The sequence below is a fragment of the Nyctibius grandis genome, chromosome 7 (assembly GCF_013368605.1).
Source record: "Nyctibius grandis isolate bNycGra1 chromosome 7, bNycGra1.pri, whole genome shotgun sequence".
Classification (NCBI taxonomy): domain Eukaryota; kingdom Metazoa; phylum Chordata; class Aves; order Nyctibiiformes; family Nyctibiidae; genus Nyctibius; species Nyctibius grandis.
In genome coordinates, this window is record NC_090664.1 from 19155056 (window position 1) to 19174280 (window position 19225).

At 40.9% G+C, this 19225-nt stretch overlaps 1 protein-coding gene across 1 annotated transcript in view; it reads right to left on the bottom strand.

Moving 5' to 3' along the window:
- Positions 1-1056: 1056 nt before the first annotated feature.
- Positions 1057-19225, bottom strand: part of PLEKHA8 (pleckstrin homology domain containing A8) — a 32337-nt gene continuing 14168 nt past the window's right edge. Inside the window, exons 5-14 of the mRNA XM_068405318.1 lie at positions 17923-18081; positions 16962-17002; positions 16096-16253; positions 13356-13515; positions 12863-12948; positions 12172-12230; positions 10728-10858; positions 10159-10229; positions 7873-7934; positions 1057-6930 (exon numbers count right to left, since the gene is read on the bottom strand). Of these exons, the coding sequence (XP_068261419.1) occupies positions 6733-6930; positions 7873-7934; positions 10159-10229; positions 10728-10858; positions 12172-12230; positions 12863-12948; positions 13356-13515; positions 16096-16253; positions 16962-17002; positions 17923-18081 (1125 nt within the window). The 3' untranslated portion in view covers positions 1057-6732. The remainder of the gene's footprint in view (positions 6931-7872; positions 7935-10158; positions 10230-10727; positions 10859-12171; positions 12231-12862; positions 12949-13355; positions 13516-16095; positions 16254-16961; positions 17003-17922; positions 18082-19225) is intronic.

A 19225-nucleotide genomic window follows, 5' to 3' on the forward strand; every position in this document is an offset into this window, starting at 1 on the left:
ACTGGGCTCGGTGTTCTGTTGTGGCACAGCTGACACTTCAGGAGAGCCACCAAAGGAGTGCACGCCATGGCTGCAATGACAGCTTGTGCCAGTGGCACCCAGGCTCACCCATGTGCCAACTTATTTCCACATGCCCACAGAACAGGGCCAAGACAGTGTCTTAAGGGGACTTTTAAAAGCACTAGTGAAACAACTGTTGTTATTTAGCTGGAACTGCCAGGGTCTCATGACTAACCCGCTCATTTCCCGAGGAAGGAGCGAAGATGAACTAAACCCTGGAGCAGTGAAAGAGGCATGTGATCTCTGCCCTGGAACGCCTTCTAAACTATTTGTCCCTCACTGAGGTGCCAGCTATCCACCAGCTCAGCCCCAGCAAGTGAGACAGAGGGATGCTGAGCTGGGGCTCCTGCCAGAGCTCAGCCCTTGCTGAAACAAATGTAGCTCTCAGCCTTTGCAGAGCTTATGCTCTGGGGTTTACTGCAATTAGAAGGGTTCAGAGTCTCCTGTACCCCACAGGAAACAGGCAGCTCTAGCTGAGCAGTGCTGCTATTGCTGCAACAGGATACATCCATCCTCCCCCCTGCCACAGGGCTGGTTAGGCACAGGCAGGGGCTCACTTTCATCTGCTCTTCTCCAGCTGAAAAAATGCCTCCACCACTTCACAGATCTCCCCCTGGATGTTGCCATTTAACAGAGAGAGACAATCGAGTATCACAGATCTGCTCTCAGGCCCATGCTGTGCTTATACGGAGAAAGAGAGTGAAAGAAAAGGGGGAGGAAAGGGAGACGTTAAACCCACATTAATTAAGGAGCACTAGTCTTCATCTGCATCTCAAGATGACCCCACAGAGTTTCTGAAGTCTTTGAAATCTCTACAGAAGAGATTCAAGTCCAGGCAAAAGAAGGACAAATAATACATGCAATTTTAAAATACAAATCCCTCTCACACTGCCAGGCTGGCTTTTGTAACTACAGCCTTCACATATTTACACTGGGCAATGACCCACAACGATATGCCAGACACAGCTTTTATTCTCATAATCAAAACAGGCTCCATGTGTGTTAACATTCCTCTTACAAAGATACATACAGGTAGTTTCTGTGAACCAGAAACATAACTGTTTTCGACTGTTCACACAGTACCTAGAACAGATGCAGTCCTGAAGAGCCCTTTAGACCCTCTATTGTAATAAAAGAAACAAAAACCATGCAAGGAGAAAGCAAGATTTTAAAACATGCTTATTTAAAATAAGTTTATTATAATGAAGTAATATAAAAGTCTGACAAAGGTCTTAACAACGCTCCAAAAGAAGAGACAGACACTGTATGACTTGAGAGATGATGCAGACTGGAAACTACAAAGTATTTCGGACAGAACTGCTTATGACAACACAATGTGTGCAATGCTTACACTGGAAGAGGGGATTTTGGGGGCATGAACAAGCCCTTAGAATTAAGTAAATGTAAAGTGTGAGGCAATATACCTTCTCTTAATCTTTAAATGTATTTCAGTATGTATGTAATGTATTTTAGTATGTATAAGTAAGGCTTGCAGTAAGCTCAGCTTGACATTGATAAAATGTATGCCCAAAATTGGCTTGAAAAAAGAAAATAGGAAAGAAAACCACAAAAGCAAGCTGCTTTGGTTTTCAGTTTAGTCACTGTATTCTGGAATGCAATTTACTTGTTTAGTTTCAAGTAGACATAAATCTCAAACTTTCAAGATGGCTTTAAATACAGGAATTAGTAAGTTTTGGGCCACCTGAATGCTGCAATGCAAAATAAAGTTAACAAAGTTAGTCTTAAGCAGAAATCAGGATATGAAAACAAGGAAGTTTCATATATTAAAAAAAAAAAAAATCCACCTCTGGCACATCTGAAGTATCTGGGTGGAGAAATCCTATACCAAGAAAGGGACATTAAAAATGATAGTCAAAGACCACATTTTGAAGAACTGAATGCCAGTGGGAGGGTGCACATATGTTTGAGTGAAGCATATGCCTATGTTCTAACTTCAAAGCACTTGCTTTAAGCACTTGCTAGTGCTTAAATCCTTGTGTGAACTGTGAGCAGCATCAACTACCTCCTGGGCTTGCTCAGAGCCAGTAAGTGCGCTATGATTCCCCATCTGCATGAGGGTGATTTTACATTGCTTGGAGCGTGCGGTAGTTTGCAAGGTTTGTTCACCGAGGGGCTACAGAAGGTAGGAAAGAGGCATGAATTCAGTTATTCCCACCCCTTTTCTCTTTTTGTTTTGTTATCTGTATTATGCAGGCAAGAGAAGAGAAATAAGTCAATTAAAAAAAAATAATCCCTGTGCTTACACTCGTAAGAGGTAGAATTGCCAAGTCTGAAGTGTCCCAACTTAAATTTCATCAGTGAAATTAGAAGTTCAAAGTGGTGTGGTTTTCCTAGCAAAATATGTCAAACTAGGGAGAAACTTCAGAGAAAAGCAGCACATCCTCCATCTGACTGTATGTTTGGTTGCTTGCCAAAGAATTCAGGTCTGATTTTGCAAGTTTACATTGGTATCACTTACAAAACTTCCTGCTTTGCGCTCTTATGGAAAGATGCTTTGACTTGACAGCAACAGCTTTGTTAGCAAAGCAGATGACAATGGAAGGAAAGGAAGGGGTGGGGAGCAGGTGGGGGAAGACAGAAAGATAGCCAGGTAGGAACATGTTAATGATCTTTTCTGGTGTCTGAAAGGCAGTTTAAGGTTCCCTGAAGTTTTTCACAAAAGATGAAGTGATAATGAAAAGAAAGGGTTAGAAGGTCCAGCTTACAGACATATGTAACACTGGTTGCTATAATGGCCCATGCCTCTTTGGCAAAGCACACTGCAAACAACTGGAGCTCATTTTGGGCACGCTTTTTATACGTCCAGCCAACCAAGTGACGCTTTTCAAACTATCAAACATTTTTAAAGCAAACAGCTGTAACCTAAATCCCAACGATGCTTCACAAAGAGCTTGTAAGTGAAGGTATATGGCCCTTAACTTTAAGTGCATCTGTTAAAAGGAGACCCATATTACAAGTGTCAAGATGGGATGTTTCAATGACTCCTTAAGTTTACGCTAAAGCACTTGAGTATCCAGTTCATATTCTACAATTGTAATGTCACAGAACTTCAATATGCAACTGAGTACAGTGTCTTAAAATGGCAGAGGGGGCTCCAGAACATAGTTTGTTTTTAAAAAAACCCCAAGAAAATAAATAAAATAAATAAAAGCCTCCCATTGCTAAGCAGAACTCGACTGAAGTTATTTGAGAGCTCTGCTCTAATGCCAAGGGCACTATATTACAAAGATGTGTGTATGATCTCTATTCAAATATGCTGACTGCCATTGTTCAGTACTAGATAGCACTCCTATCAGGTTGCTTTGGGATTTACCATGTCTCAGCAAGGATGCACACTGCATAGACACTACCAGTGTCATATGCTGCATCGGAGTTCTATGCTCAGCTATACTAATTTCACAAAGAGCAGCCTTACTCCTCTAGGGTAAGGCTGTGATTACTCTTATTTTGCCATGGCTAAGTAAAATCCCTGAGAATATGCAACTGTTAGACATTGAAGGAAACAGCCGAAAGCATTTCTAAAGGAAAGGGATGCAAAACTTTACACACTAGTGCAGTTTGAGAAACCAAAGGAGTTCACGTAAAGTATACAGAGCAAGGGTGCTGTTATCTGAGAGTCACATGGACCTCTATCAGTATGCAGGTCAGTTGTTCATAAATGTCAGCCATTAAAAAAAACAAAACAACCCTAACCAATCAACGAACCAAACAAATCAAACAGAAAACACCGACCTTCTCTCCAATTCTAAATTTGAAGGCCAATAGTTAGTTGCTTGTTCTCTACAATTATTAAAATCAAAAGCAACCCTCGCTGCTTGATAAACTGACATCACAGGAAAAGAAAGAAGTGACTTGTCTAGCAGTGTATTTGCTTCCACTTGGTCATGTGGTCTATTGCATCCTTAGAGGTGTAACTTGGAGTTCAGCTCTGCAACGTGCTGCTTGGGTTTCTTTCTCAGTGGTGGTTTGACTGGAAAGATAGTATTCGTAAGTCTTAGAAGTGCTCAACGCCCTGCAAGAGCAGTGCATAGCCAAGTACAAGTTTTGAAGGCAAGGAGACTTTGCTCAATTCCTTCTCTACATGCCCCCTGTTTAACAACACACAAGGGTCTCTTGAAGCCACAGTCTCCTAAGAACGTTGTCAAGCACCAATTCCAGAGTTCAGAAAGACCAACTTTACACAGCAAGACAAGAAAGCCTGCTCTGAGGCAGGATGCCATGCTGATTAGAGGATATGCAATGTGGACCACACTCTATTTGTTAGAAGAAAAAATGGTAGAAGTTAGTAATCACTGAAGCTAATGGCCCAATGAAGCTGTGAAGTTCTTTGCCTATGAAACAAAGCCTCCTGACTTTTTGCATCAAATATTGGGTCTGATACACAACTAACAAACTAGTGGTTCTCCTGCTAGCTAAAAAACAAAACAAAAGCAAACAGAAAACCCAAAAGTACCTCCAAGACTTTAAGTGCTGAATACGCTTTCCTGCTACTGGGAAAGCTTAGAGCAAAAAGGGAAGTCAATTTTTGTCATGATCTGACTGTTAATTTCTAGAGAAGAGGGATCTCTTCCTGCTGCCCCCATACGCCAGCTGATATTTTGGGGAAATGTGGTCTCCATTACCTTCCCAGAGCATTCAGCTAAAAACTATTACAGTAAAGTTTCCCACATAACAGCTGAAAACCCTGAGGAAACCACACAGAGTGGAGAGTTGGTTGTTCTACTGCAGGGGTGGTTTCTTTGCATTCATGCTTAGAAGCAGCAGACAGATGAATCCCAAAAGCTCTCTGCTTCATTTTGAGCACTGTGAGTAGTGAAATAATTAAACAGAGCTTTGGTCAAAAGTTTTGACTTTGTACTCAAACATAAATATATACTACTTTAATTAAGAAAATCCAAAAACTTAAAACCCCCACATCCTTCTGATTCCTCTTGGAGTATGTAGGAACTATAGATAGGCACAACTCAGAGATGACAGGAACAAGGAAGTCACACTGTTTAAATACCTAATTAGAGTCCTGGTATCTTGCTTTATACACCAAGTGTGATGTTTGGTCTTTTCTTCAAGCATCATATGCTCTTCTTAAAGCTCACAATGCTAGGCTTTTTAGAAAGGATCAAGTATTAGGTGTGCAGAGAGGCTTCTGTCACAGAGCAATGCAGGGCAGCAGGCCTGCAGTACATTCATTTTACTGACAACATGGTTTTTAGCCTAGCAAAAGCCAGTACTTCTCCTGTAAGTATGGCGACACTGACTTCTTTATTTATGAAGATTTACTAATTCTAAGTACCTCATTAGCACAGTCTTCTCCCCTCCTGCACATGAGTTAAACTCAACTCTTTGCACAAAGCCATGTGAAGCGCTAGGTCACCACTGAGAGACCCGCTCATGCCTTGAATGGGCAGTCAATAATTCACAGACAGCCTTCTAGTCATCAACACAACTAGGAATTTTGTCCTTAACCATATCACTAGCTAAAAGGACTTCTTAATTATTTTTAATAGCAGCAGTGTTAAGGAGCACATTTTTATCTGTATTAGCAAAATGTGGAAAAGGGCAAGTCTTACTTTCTTAATTTCCAGTCACTTCTACATCGTTTCAGATGTTAAGGTTTGTACTTGGCTCAATGCATAACGGCTCCATGACAAATTCTAGCTTCCCCTATGCTTTACTCATTTCATGTCCACTTTCATGATGTCTCTGCCCATAATGGCAGCCGAGGAAGAATTTTAATGAAATCTGCTTTTTAAACTGCTAGCTGTATTCAATTTAAAAGCAAATATTATGTTTTTGTGTGAATTTGATTTAAGAAAACCCTAAACCCAAAACAGAAAACCCCACCAAAATCTTAATAAACCAGGATGACGGACATTATCTTCAACTGCTTGTGTAAAGCACTGTTGAAATTAGCTAGGCTCTGCCAGTCTGTGCCAGCAAGTTTCTTGTGGTCCACTGGCAGGAGCTGACAGGGAGATCATGGCATGTACTGGGAGCTGGTCAGGGAACACAACACTCAGTTTCAAAGGCTGGTTCCTGGGGAAGCTCAGACCACCAGCCACATATGCCTGCAGTGAAGATCTCTGCAATATTTGGGGAGCTGCTGCATTAAAAAGCTTCAACCCAAATTAAGGGACAAACTCACTGCGTATCTTATAAGCTGGCTTTTAGCTGTCCTTCTCTTCTGCTGCCAGGGTAACAATAATTCTCACTACCTCTGTCCTCCTACACCATTGCAGGGAGTGGGCACAGGGCATGGGAGAGCCAGAGCCAGCAGGGCCTGCCTGGGTGCCGTGCTGATGCCCCAACGGCTCTGCTGCACACACGTCTCTCTCCTAAGGTACAGGAGCAAAGGCCAAATTCTGCTCTGTTACTTTTCTGAGGTGAAGAGAAGAGGAAGTGCACAGGCAGAGAGAAACAGTCAAAAACATTCATCACGGACATAGTTACGACCCAAAGAGAAACAGTACCTCTGCATTTAAACACAAAACAAGCGCAATGAAAAAATAAACATCATACGTATCCTTCCTCACAACACCCTTCCCACCTGAAAAGATACAATGAACAGAAATGATGTCCAAAAAATACCTAAATGAAAGAAATCTTTGTTAACAGACACAGTCCCTGAAGTTTTAAGATGCGGTCTTGCTGTAGTCATACCACCTCATCTGATTCCAAACCATGTACTTCATAGAGAGTGTCCAAGATATTTAGCTGCTTTTCCATGGCTGGTAAGTAAATGTTGAGGTCCCTCTGCATTCCTTTGTAAAATGTTTCTTCCTGAGGATCACACTCCTCTACAGACAGAGCTGCCACAAAGTCTTCGTATGTTGGAGCTGCCCTTAAAGCTAACTGGGAGAGGAATCAAAGCTTTTAGATTTGCAAAACAGAACAGGAAAAGAAACCCAACTAAAGCCATGAAAAACTTCTAAGACATCCCTCTTTGCACTTAGATTGCATAGCTTAATGTATTTACGTGTATGTGCATATGTTAAAATTCTTAACTGGGAGGGAGGCTAACTTTTTTTTTTTTAATTATCCCTGTGTAGATCCCCAGTTTAAGACATCTTCAGAGAGGCCTAATTTTTAGGAAGTGTCTGTATATCAATCATATTTTGTACAAATAAATAGCACACATTAGAAATTAATGAAAACAAACCCCAAATAAAGTACTGTTTGTTAGGGGAGCTCCCAACCCAGTGCCACACACTTCAGTGCTGAAGTGTCATTCTCAAAACACTCTTTAGAAAGCTCTCCCCAACATTTCTGTTTCTCCCAGTCAAAGACTCTGTCATGATTGCCTGGATGAGGCTTTCCTTTTTCCCTTTGTAATTTCAGTGATCATTTCCAGTGACAGACACGAGGGGGAGCTGCCAGACTGGACAAAAAATAAACCATTTCCTCTAGCCAATATATTCTACTTCAACTCCCTGACACATTCTGCACTAACCCTTCCTGAATGCTCACATCCAAAGACAGACCAATCCTCAAAAAAGCAACCTCAGACCCTCATTTCTTCATTTAATAGCTCTGCAAGACCGTGCTGAAAAACACATAATGAAAAAAATGTGCACACAACCGTTGATCCATCTGTTTTCACTCCATAAAGCAGGTTCTACCCTGAAAGCCCAATACTAAACACAGTGATAACCACAATCCTCACCTTGAAAATAAGGTCTGACAAATTAATCTACTCATTTTAATGCTTAATATTTTAACAGAGTTTATTACACACAACATAAGATCACACACACAAGACCCCCAGCTCTATCGGCAATCAAGATAAATACTTACCGCAAAGACCCCGCGGACAACCCAACCATGGTGCTGCCGTAATGTCTTTCCATAAGCATTGTCTTAAAGGAAAAAAAGAAATAAATGAAGAGATAGAAGCATGGCAGTTTTAAGTTTGCATCACAAAGAGAACTTAAAGCTTAGAAATGACTATTTAAGGATATATTCTTGCCACTGGATGCAAATAATGGCTATTTCTGAGCACTAAAGTTATGACTGAAAGGAGATGACAGATTTGGGATTTCTGCACTGGGGTCACAGCTTTCCTGTCAAATCTCCTTCAACTCATCCAAGACAAATAAGTGTTCTAACAGACAGGAAGGCAAATGTAATTTTTATTTGACTATCTGTGCTTCACGACTAACGCTTCTTCTACTATCTAGTTCTCAGTTCAGTGCAAACCTGAGAAAATAATATATAGGGTGAAACAATCCTCCAAGCTGATGGTTAGCCAGCCTTAGTCAAAGGCATTAGCCAAGAACTCTCTCTTTACATCCGAGGGTCAAGTTTTGAGGATCACTGGAACAGAAAGCACCAGGCCTTTATTAAAATAATCCTCAGGATCTCTCTTGTGAGTGCCCCTGAGTGTAGCCTTTGATGATGACCCTTGTTATGCTCCCAGACAGCTCCACTTTCATATACAAAGCTTTCTATACACAAAGCCAAACACCTTTGAGCCTTATTTTCCCAGTCTTAGTTTGTCACTGTTGTCATTTCATATCCTTGTCCTTCAGTTGAATTTTTAAGTATCTGACATTGTATTATACTTTCCCTGAACTGTTCACCTTGAAGAAAGAGAACCTCTACATTTTGCTGCTTTAGGATATTTGCTCAAAAGACTGCAGACAGTTATTATTGGAAGAGTGTAAAAAGTCAGAAAAACACAGCCATAAGTTTTGCTGTAGTATGAAGTACTCCTCATCTATCAGTCTAATGACTGAGGAATGCAGCCTTCTATCTTTACAGTACGAGTGAGAATCTATGAGAAAAGCATACAGTAATAAGAGCAATGAAATAAGGAGAAAAAGAGTATTATGTAGCAAACAGGACTGACAAGTCTATTCTCTGCCTTATCAGCAAATATAGCGGACATTAAACACACCAGAAGTTGAAAAGTTTGCTTAGATTTAAATCCCAAGTAAAGACAAATCCCTTTAGAAAGCTGATTGTTCTTCAGAAGATCATAAGAACTGGTGGATATTCCATTATTTATTTTCATTTAATTAGCTTGATATTTGAGGTTGTAGAAAGAGAACATATACCCTGTCTTTACTTGAGATTGAAATAGCACAGTAACTCCTAAATAAGAAACTCTAACAGTAAACCAAAGCTGCACCAGTTATACAGATATGGAAGAGCTTTTCAGGGGGAGAAAGGGAAGGAAGAAGTGAGAAAAAAAAAGAGCAGCATGGCTCTGCTGCAGACACAGAGCAATTCAAGTAGTAATTCAGTGATGAAGCCTTCAGACTCAGGATGTCAAATAAGTGCCCTGACTTTCCATGGTGTTTAACATCTACATCTGGTAGCAGTGCATTTACAGTCCCACTCCCAAGAGCTGTTTACACACTTTGGTGTAGTAGTTCTTTTTACTAATCCTATGGAGCGACTGCGTAGCTGTTTAAAAGAAGCTAAAAAAGAAAAGCTTTAAAAAAAGCTGTTTTAAAGCTGTTTTAAAGGATTATCATAACATTAGACTGCATGCATATAGAGAGGGTCTCACTGAGGAATAACCAAGTCAAGTCTAAGAGAGGTTTGTATTTTGTTTCATACTTGCAGTGGGCACTAGTCTGACTCAGTAAGTGTCAGAAATCAGGTACTTGGAAAAAATTCCTTCTTTTCTGTTACAAACTCCCTTCTAACTGATACAGGCAATTCACAGCCATACCAGCAAAGAGGTGATTTCAAAGAGTGATGGCCAATCTCACAAGGAACTAAAAAATAACCCAACAGCAACTATAAATTTGGGAGCTGCTCTCCCTGCAAACCAGTAGAGAAAATGGAATGAGACAAAGCCCTTTTTTCCCTAAGGTATGACTGTCTCCTCTGTGAAAAGTATGACAATTAAAGGAACCTTTATCTGCTATTAAATCAACATTGACCAGTTATCTAGCAACCTGCCTGAAGACAGCCATTTTCAAAAAGTGCAATTTTCAGAGAAGTTATGTCTTGGAGATTACTTGCATCATTAGTCATTGAAGAAAAGAAAACACAGGTTCTAAATGAGGAGGAAAATAGCCAAGAATGTAAATTCAGAAGCAAACAAAGAATAAACCAACTGGCACTTACTCAGAGCTGTTTGGATATTCTTTTCCCCATTCTTCACTTCTGTCAAAAACCCTTTCAAGAACTTTAAGCCTCTGTCAGGGTGAACACACAAAATAAAAAGAAACCATGTTCATAACAAAGTAACCCGAAGTATAATAAAGCCCCCAAAGTTGCAATACAACTCAGAAGTGTAATAAAACTCAGAATTAAGGCACCATTTTCAATCTGAATAAAAAAATGCAGCCGCCTCCTCCAGCCTCTCTCCCAGCCCAAGGAAAAACACTTCACTAAAACATTGCTGCTGCAGCCTGAAATCACTTGCCTGATGTTCTGGCCCAGCAGGATCAGTCACTCACTGTAACTTCACTTTTATGGAAAAAAAGATTGCCTGCGATCGCTTTTTTCAGGCCTTTTGGGAAAGTTGCAGTGATACAACCACAGACAACACATTAATCTTGGACCTAACCAGTCTGGATTGATGGAGCCTGTGGAAAGTAATCAGTTTGCTCCGTGTACATAAGCTTGCACTGGTGAAAGGCCTCTCATTGCACTTTAGCAGTTCATAGTGTAAGTAGAGAGGAGGCAGTTACCTTTTCAGCCACAGGAGAGCCTCTGTAGCAGAGTTTCTAACTTGTGCTACACCTGCATTCACTTCATGGAGCACTATCTTCTGAAGGGTATCAAACTCTTCTCTGTTCGTTATAAATTTCTGGTTTATTTTCTGTAGAAAAATCCAAGAGGCAAAGCTTTAGGCTTTTAAGACCAAACAGTGGCGTGTCCTACAAATACCACCTGTTTACCAGGACTCTTCCCTGCAAAGGGATACCACAGATCCCCAACCACGTCATACACCCCCCATGGCATGGCTGCCCTGCCATGCTGGGCACCCCTTTCCAGGGCACCACTCCAGATATACCTGGCTAGTCATCTGGCTAACGCAACCCAAAAAAAGCATCTCAGTCAAAGATTTACATGGAACCTATCATTTCTGTCTGACAAAGTGCTTTAGGTTCACATGGCATCCTCCACACCGGTGGAAAGGAGTTAACTCAACCTGCTTTCCAAGCAAAGTCCCATTTGCCTCGCGATTCAAGTACAAGCAAGATTACTTCTGATAACTGCTAAGCTGCAAATTCTCAATTACACTTAGCAGTTATGAGCATGCTTAAGCTTTTTAATTTATTTCCAAGTTTGTTATACACAACTCCTCACAAAAACAAGAGAGAAAATATGTAACGGCCAGATAAACAGAATCTTCTACGTTAAAGGAGTAGCTGCCTATCACTTGACAATAAATATTCAAGGTTTTAGTTTCTTAATAGCATTCTTCTCTCTAGCTATTTTCAGTCATTCAGTGGCTATCTTCACTAAGATAAACAAATACCTGTTTTACTTTGCACCAAACAAGTCTGAATGTATACAGTGTTCCTTATCACACACTCAGAAGATGTTTTGCTTTTCTTTTTTTTTTTCTTGAAAGAAAAGCTATGAAAACTCTCGCTATGAATACAGCTTGTCTCACAAGCAGCACTTCAAACCTTTTCCGACTTGGAGCTAGAAGAACTTCCAGAACAAGAACTGAGGCTGCAGGGTCTTCTTCAACTTGCTGAGAAGCTGCTTCTTAATGTACTAACTTCCTCCTACTTGGTTGAGGAAAGGGTTTTTTTGCCCCCCTCTGTTTGTTTTACAGTCTAAAGTCAATATTGCTACCATCTCATCAGGACTTACAATCTATACAACTCAGAATCAAAGTCACGTTCATTAGGTGTAACAGATGTTTTACTTGGCAGTCAATCAAGTACTTTATAAGTTTGTGCACAACAACTGGATTTATTAAACACAGCATGTCCTGTAAGAACAGAATTAGGGGCATTTCGGCATTCTGATCTGACAGATGGTAACATCATCAAATATTAAATAGCCTTCCAGTATTGACTCCTACAACAAAGATTCTTGAGCTTTAGTGCCTAAAATAGATACTTTGTTTAAAAAAAAAAAAATTAAAAAAAATCAGTGCTAGAAATAAGCTGTTACCTTAATGTTACCTACAAAATCCATCTTAACAGGAGCAAAAACAGTTGGTCCCAGCTTGTCTAGAAAAAAAAAAGAAGGCTGTATTTTAAAATCGTGTCTTTTTCCAGTCCTCATGTCTTAGTAACAATTCATTTAATTTACTCTCTTAACAATTCTTCTAAATGGCAGGAGAATACTAAATGAATGACGTAAAACGAAGTCTTTCTTTGGTGTAGAATCAATCCACCACAGTTGGCACAAGTGTTGAAATACACTGACCTACAATCTGGAAGTCTTCAAAAGGGTGCATGCTCACAGGGACCTCACGTCCACTGTTAGATGCAGGGGCCAAGCAGGCGGGGGGCTGCACTAGCTGGAGATGGAAGTCTTTGGAAAAATCAAGTAGATAGTACAGCTGATTGTGTACTGTAAGGCATCCACGTTGGTCTTTTGAGGGGAAGAAATTGCTGTTCCAGATAGACCCATAGATTTCCAGACAGCTTATACATGGGTCCCATCTAAATGAGAGTGGATCCTCTATAAAACAAAGGAGTAAGATGCATCTTCTGATACCAGTCAAACCGATTCTGCTGATAGGAACTGTTTCTACTATATCACTTCAGTGAAGACGTGAATTCTCCAGGCCAACTGCTCCACCTTTTCTCTCAGCTGTCAGCAGTCAAAAGGAGTCACAAGAGAAGGAGCTGCTTACCCAGAACTGGCACAATTGCATAACATGACTCCAGAAACTCTTCTGTTGGTATGCCCTCCTCCTCCCGAAGTTCAATATCACTGAACCTGGTGTCCAGGACAAGCAGAAAAGATTATTACCTTAACAACTCCTTTTGTGCAACTGCTAAAGGCAAAATTACATTTCATGCCGACTTCATTTGCATAGAGGTAAAATTTATACACGTGGAACCACCAACATGGCTTTTGTTTCACTAGGTTAAAGTAAATGACTGCAGAAAATACACATTTGGTGGTGTGCAAGCAAGGCCAGCAATTACGAACAAGGAAAAAACCTCCCACTCCACTCTGTACAGCTAATCTTACAAAGGATATCTTCTTCAATTACAGTGCTGTATGCAGTCCTGTTAAATAATCTCAGCAAATACAGCTTTACAGACAGAAGAGTCTCAAAAATGAGTCAATTAAAGGCTTAACAAAATTTCAATAATCCTTTTAATTGAAATCTGTACTACCTATTGCTCATGACACTGAAGAAGGTAGGAGAATCATTTTCATTTCTGTCTTTCTCACACAGAGTCAATCCACTTAAAGAATTCGTTTCCGACTGCAGCAGCTTGTGGGCACCATGGCCTTCTACAGCTTGCAGCTTGTTCTCTCCATCTTCTTTAATGCCTTACATTTATAGGGAACAGAAGAAAAACAAAAATGGAACAAGAAAACAGCCACATACCCATATTGTTATTCCTGTTCATCAAGATTCTATTCTTGAAGGAAGAATAGAATTCTATTTGAAGGAAGGCACTTAGATATCTGGATCATGCAAGTTTAGAAGATTTCCCTGCTGGCACCATGACTCTCACCACAGGTCTGTCAGGCCCTCAGACCACATTTCAACCAGTCCCCTCCCTGGCTTTCTTAATCAGACAGATCAAGCACCAGGCTCCAATGCAGGTGAGCCCACACATCCTCATTGAGGACAGCCTTATGAGAAAAGCGTTGAAGAAGCGACTGCGTGCAGCAGGGAGTAGACTCATCTCCTTGAAAGGAAGATTACTTCTCACATGGCTGTAACTTCTCCAGTGCTGATAAAGTGGCACAGTGCATTTTCAAAGCAAAAGAATAAGAGTGAATTGTTTGCTTCTTCTGATAAGTAAGTAAACTGTCTGCTTAGATGGATACGGCTATCAAAGGCTGCTATGTTCTCCCCAGTTTGTACGAATATCTTTAAAAGTTTCCCAGAAAAAGACCCAGGTGCCTCATCCCCACTGTGGTCTTTGGGGTCAAGCACATCTGTTTCAAATAAACAGAGCACTATATAAGCACCTCTGAAGGAAGACAGTCTTATACATCCCATGCATGGTAAGACCTTCTGACCTCACGGAGAACTGCAGAGAACAAATCAAGAAGCAAAAATAATATATTCACAGCATCCACAGCGTACAAGCCATGGCTACAGCACATCTTGCTGCCAGACTGTCAAACTAGCATCCAAGATTTCCCAGGGAACCTGTCTCTCCAGGAAAGGAATACCTTCAAGTGCCAGTGAGGATTATAGACCTGAAGCCCGACTGAGCTTCTGGCTGAAGGGATCAAGCTGCAAGGACCTCTCTTCCTCCAAGTGATGTCTAAACGCAAGCTTGCAGCAGTCCCTATTACTTGCAGAACCACTGAATAAACCTGGTGCTGGGTGAAAAAAGAACCACTTGTACTCAGTAACAGAAATGAGACTTCAGCCATTCTCCTCAGGGCAGAAAAAAATGGCCTCGGCCATCACTAACCGTGTTTCATTCACAAGAAAAGTGACTCTACTAAGGAACCAGAGTTTGAGGGATGTCACTGTTCCGTCCTTCACCAAGACACACAGGCTGGTGAGCAGAGAAACAGCCCAAGTCTGCAGTGACTCCATGGGAGTGCTATGCATAAAGCCTGGGGTCCTCTAAATTTCAAACTCGAACACTGTAAGCCCTAAATGACAAACAAATTTCTTACAGCACTTAAATGCTTGAGTGTTTTCAAAGATTGACTCTTCTTAACAAAGGGGAGAGGGAGGGAAGAGTATCTGAGACAGGGCAGAGCTCCTGGGCTCACAGGGAGCACCCAAACACAGCCATCAGTGAGACGGAGCCGCAGGCTGGCCGGGTCAGCCCAGGCCATATGGATGGAACTGCACACCCTACTCCACCCCGTATTGCCAGCAAAACTCTGCAACTCAAATGTGCATACCCAAGACGGGGTAGGCTTTTCTCTTTTTTTGCACAGGAACAACCTCAGTAGCTAAATGATACCAACAACCTGACCTGAATTAGTTTGATCTCCTTGCCTTAGCACTGTATTGAGGTATTATGATAAATGGTGACACATGCACGCTATTCTGCAGGCACTTACCACACTACATCAGCCACAAAAATGGGAAAAATTCCAGAGAACCCATGTAAGAGCAAAATCACCATGTTCATTAACTTGGGCTTAAAAACTTCAGCTGATTTACTGACTGCATACGCATGTTTTGGAATAAGGGCCAGGCAGAGAAGACTACTGTTCAAGAATGATACAGTCCATTCAAAAGGACGAGCAGAAATCGTATGTTACTTGTATAGACTTACCAAAATTAAGTTCAGCTGCCCTTAACAATATAGCTATGTTGGATAGAATTTTATACTGAAGTAGTTCAATAGTGTTTTACTCAAGTCACACACAAATCTAAGTTTCATGCTGTTGCTAAGGTAATGGGAAAAATAAGGTGCTTTCTAGTATACTCTTAGTTGCAGAAAAAGAGTTAATTTTCCATAAAGATTTGTCAGAGCAACCAAGAGCGACTACAAGGTCAAGCCCTCCCAGACAGGCACACAAAGCTTCAATGTCCCGCTTCTGACACTGCAGCCCTACATACTAGCAGAGGTGCCAGCACTCCCAGCGGAGGGCCTCTGGGAATAACGTGTCTGTCCACAGTGAAAGAAGAGCCCAAGCTCTGCCAGGCTGTATTGTTACACACATCAATCAGCATCCAAAGGAGCCTCCACTTGTCCAAAAAAGAATTTTTCATTTTCTTCCCCATTCAGTCCCAAGTCAGCTATCAACAAGGGCAGGAGCTATGCCAGGAAGACTTGACAATGGGCAGATATCAGGCTAAAATACACTGACATTCCCTCTCTTGGGAAGCAAGGTATCAGCACTCTCACAGGCAGCCTTCACCTCCCTCCATTTACGCTTAAAGAGTAACAACTGTATGTAAAAGACGGTGCATATATTTACCTGCCAAATCCTCTGCTATGTGATCTTCAACAGAAACATCACTGCTCCCCTCATTTGTTTCCAGGTTTAAACATTCCCGACTTTTAATAACGGTTTGCTCTTGATGGTTAATTTCTGCTTTTATAGAGCCATTTTCACAGGGGTTCAATTCCATCTGCCTGAAGAAAGGGAAAGAATAATGGTTAGCATATAAACCACTGCTTGGTAAGCCTCTTCCTGTGAAAACACACAAATAACAATAACAGAAAGATAGTTGCCAGAAATTATAGGCTGTCACAGGCTGCTCTGAGCAAAAGAACTTGTCTAAAATAATAAAAGGAATCAGACAGCTCTTTGTAGCAAGTAGAATTAACAATTCAACTTCAGTTTACAGAGTTCAAATGTATTTACAGTGATCTTTATTAAAAAGACACATAATCAAAAAATACAATTGATTACAAAAAAAGAACATCACAGACAGGTATTGTAGTTAAAAGAATATCACCTCATTAGTGCTTTAAAATATATACCCTTGCCATCCACTCCACAAATCATAGCCTGCTCTCCATCAACAGTTTTATGAGCTTATGGTGTGGAACCATAAGATGCAGGAAAAAGCACTGAAGTGGGACAGAGCTGGCTGGTGAGTGCCCAGTAAGTCACCAAGTAGATGGCTGAGAAAAGCAAAAGGGAAAGGGCTGATAAAGAAGAGACATGAAGTGGGGTAAGCCAGCTCCCTTTTGTTGTGTGTGCTTTCAATTACGCAGCTCAGAGCAGTACAATTCTGCCTCCATCCAGTACTAGTAATATTAGAGTAAAAATATGGAAAGAACAGACACTACCAAAAACAGATTAGAAAGAGATGACAGTAAAGACTTGTATTATACCTTTCTGTTGAGGTGTGACTGGACAAGACAGTGTGCTTTACCTGTAAGATAAGTGGGGAGGGAGAACATTCTTTGAAGCAAGAAGACTGCATCATGCTTCTCAAACTTCACATTTTATTAAACACAAGTTGGAATCAGCAAAAAAGCTGAAAAGCTAAGCATATGGTCACTAATTCTCTGACATGAAGGCAGTATACAGACAAATGTGAAAAAGGTGCTACATTATTACACCATTAAAACACTGAAAAGAAAAAAGAAAAAGAAAACCAGGAGACTTCTTTCAGAAGCTAGATAGCAAGTGCCAAGTGAGACACCATACAGCATGTGGAAAAGAAACAAGGCAGTGAGTTTTCTTTGCAGTGATGTCTTCTTTTCTTAAGAAAAAAATTATGAAAAAACAGAAGAAGCGTGAGGCCAGATACCAGGTACGGTGAAGTAATCTCACTTCCCAGATGCAGTGACGCATCTGTCTTCCTACATACACCTTAATCTGCTGTTTGCCAGAGATGCTCCAGTTTTGTGTATGCACTTGTGGATCCAGGATTCAAGAAAGTGGCCTTGTCATTAAAAAGATAAGCTCATCAGCTCCTGTTGGCGTATTATCACAGATCCGATGCTGCAGTAGCTGAGAAGAGTAATAATTGCTGTGAGCTCCCACAATGGACCAACTTGCCGTACAGCCAAGGTATTTTGAAACACCACTGTCTGCAGCTGGAGCAGGCCCTGAAAGTTAATGCTTAATAACTTTCACCTACCATTAAAAGTTATGAGTTTGGTCACTCTTATTAAAAAATGGCCCTACCTCACTTGCAAATCACAAGAAACAACAGAGTATGTCCAGTGGAGGACTACTATCTATAATATGGGTAAAAATGCATTCCCTACTTCTACAAATGCTACTTTACAAAAGGGAGCCTTAGCATCCATGCCAAGACTGAGAGAAGAGGATACTGGCCATTACCTTATTCGTTCTGAGAACTGCTAAATGTGGGGATCCGGGCGGGGTCTGATGCAATAACTCAGAAGTGAAGGCAGTATTTGCAATCTGCATACATTCTTCAAGAGTCTTCAGGAAGGTGTCACAGGTTGATTTTAACAGAGCTCCCATATCAATCTCGCTCTGTGGGAAGAAACCAATTGGAAGAAATGGACTCACCACAGAAGACCAATTTGGAGCAACTAATGTCTACAAAGCCCACAACTGCTACAGTCACTATTTCTGTTTAATGAGAATTAAAATGCAATGTGTCAGCTGCTCAGAGAACTGCCATCACATATTACTGGGGCTATGCCCCCTCACAGCATTACCACTCTTGTCAGCCTCTTACTACAACAAGCTCAGTATGCTTGCATTGTAAATGCAATGCCTCTTAGTTACTTATCTCTGGTGTTAAAACTGTATTAAATACTAAGCCTTGATGTATTCAACAATGGCATTGCAGAAGACACCACTGACAGGAGCGATGAAAAGTAAACAAATTAAATAGATACAGAATGATCTGCAGATAATAATTTCAAAAATCCTATGAATAAAAAATTACTGCAATTGAAAAACAGGCAGAATAAAGTAGCACATTGCTACAATACTCTTCACCTCTGCAAACTGTAGATACTGATGCTGAAATGCTTTTAGCAACGAATCTTTGCAGTTAAATACCAGTAAGATCAGGAAAAGCAAGTTTTCCCCCAGAAGCATGAACTATGAGCTGGATAAACACCACATTACTTGTTTGTTGTCAACACCTGTGAGCTGCAAGTTCCAACAGTGCCTTTTAGTCATTTATACACTACATATGCTTCGGCACTGTCTGTTAATTCACCATAAACAGTTTATCAAGTATCTTTACAGAGATGGTTTGGACGTACAAATGATCAACCTTCAGGTGTTTTGCCTGCCTGTCCTGCACCTGAGGACCCCTCTCTCCAGTGGGAGGCATCCTGGAACCCCACACCAGCTTCTCTAGCAAGTGACGTGCATATCTCTTCACACATTTCTCGCTCAAAGCAAGGGGCAGATCACTGTTATTAGGAGACCCCTCTTAAATAAGGCTGCTTTGGTCAGGAAGATTTGCAAGGTTTGAAACTTTAACTTAAGAGAGGCTAATCAGGCAGTTCTTTCTAGCAATTTTGCTTTTTTGTGGTCTGCATTGTCTCTTGACCTTTTAAGGGTTTTGGTTGAGAACAGAAGTGTTTTGCTGAGCAGGATATTAATGACTCAAGGGTAGACAAATGTGCACTTCTTGCAAGTTACCTTTTTTATAAAA